The 823-nt window shown below is 67.1% G+C and overlaps 1 protein-coding gene across 1 annotated transcript; it reads right to left on the bottom strand.

Annotated features, from left to right (window-relative positions):
* Positions 1-62: 62 nt before the first annotated feature.
* Positions 63-589, bottom strand: LOC113980023 (potassium voltage-gated channel subfamily H member 2-like). The gene is made up of 2 exons (XM_027707294.1): positions 451-589; positions 63-383 (listed from the first exon to the last, which is right to left on the bottom strand). Exons 1-2 carry the CDS (start codon positions 457-459, stop codon positions 63-65), a joined length of 330 nt encoding a protein of 109 aa, XP_027563095.1. The 5' UTR covers positions 460-589.
* Positions 590-823: the final 234 nt, after the last annotated feature.

The raw sequence follows: 823 nt of genomic DNA, 5'->3' as shown, positions 1-823 counted from the left end.
ATTGGTGGCTCTCCAGGACTGGGCATATGCCATATGGGGCACTGGGGGACCCCGGGGGGGGGTCACTCGAGGGGGACTGGGGGCACCCCGGGCCACAGAGGGTCCCCCGTGGGGCGCTGTGGGGGCTCACCCAGGATGGCGACGACGACGTCCCCGCGCAGGATCTCGATGGAGCCGCGGGAGATGAAGTAGAGCGCGGTGAGCACGTCCCCCGCGTGCACCAGCGTGTCCCCGGGGGGCGCGTGGGTGGTCTTGAACTTCATGGCCAGGGCCCGCAGGCAGCCCTTGGTGGCCCCCCGGAACGGGGCACAGTTCTGCAGCAGGCTGCGGTTCAGGTGCAGGCAGATGTCGGCCTGCAGGCACTCGGGGAACCCCTTCAGCACCTGGGGGGGCACAGGGGTCAGGGGGGCACAGGGGTCAGGGGCACAGCGGGTTTGGAGAGGAGGTCACCACGTTCATGTGGATGCTGTTGGTCCAGGACCAGGACTGCTGGAAGCACTTCCCGAGCAATGGGGGGACTGAGGGTCACGGGGGATTTTAGGGGTCCCCAGGAAGTTTTGGGGGTCCGCGGGAGCGTCCTGGGGGGTTCACTGCATTCACGTCAATGCCACTGCTGTAGGGCCAGGTGTGCTCGAGGAGTGAGGGGCCAGGGGACAGCATGGGGTGCTGGGGGGCCCTGCTGGGTTTGGGGGGGTTCCGGGGGTCTCACTGTGTTCATGTCAATGCCATGGCTGCAGGACCAGGACTGCTGGAAGCACTCCCTGAGGAGTGGGGGTTTGAGGGCCATGGGGGGTTTTAGGGGTCCCATGAAGGTTTTGGGGGC

Source organism: Neopelma chrysocephalum, unplaced genomic scaffold (assembly GCF_003984885.1).
Source record: "Neopelma chrysocephalum unplaced genomic scaffold, ASM398488v2 Primary Assembly neopelma1_91732, whole genome shotgun sequence".
Lineage (NCBI taxonomy): Eukaryota > Metazoa > Chordata > Aves > Passeriformes > Pipridae > Neopelma > Neopelma chrysocephalum.
This window is presented reverse-complemented; position numbering and strand designations above follow the sequence as displayed.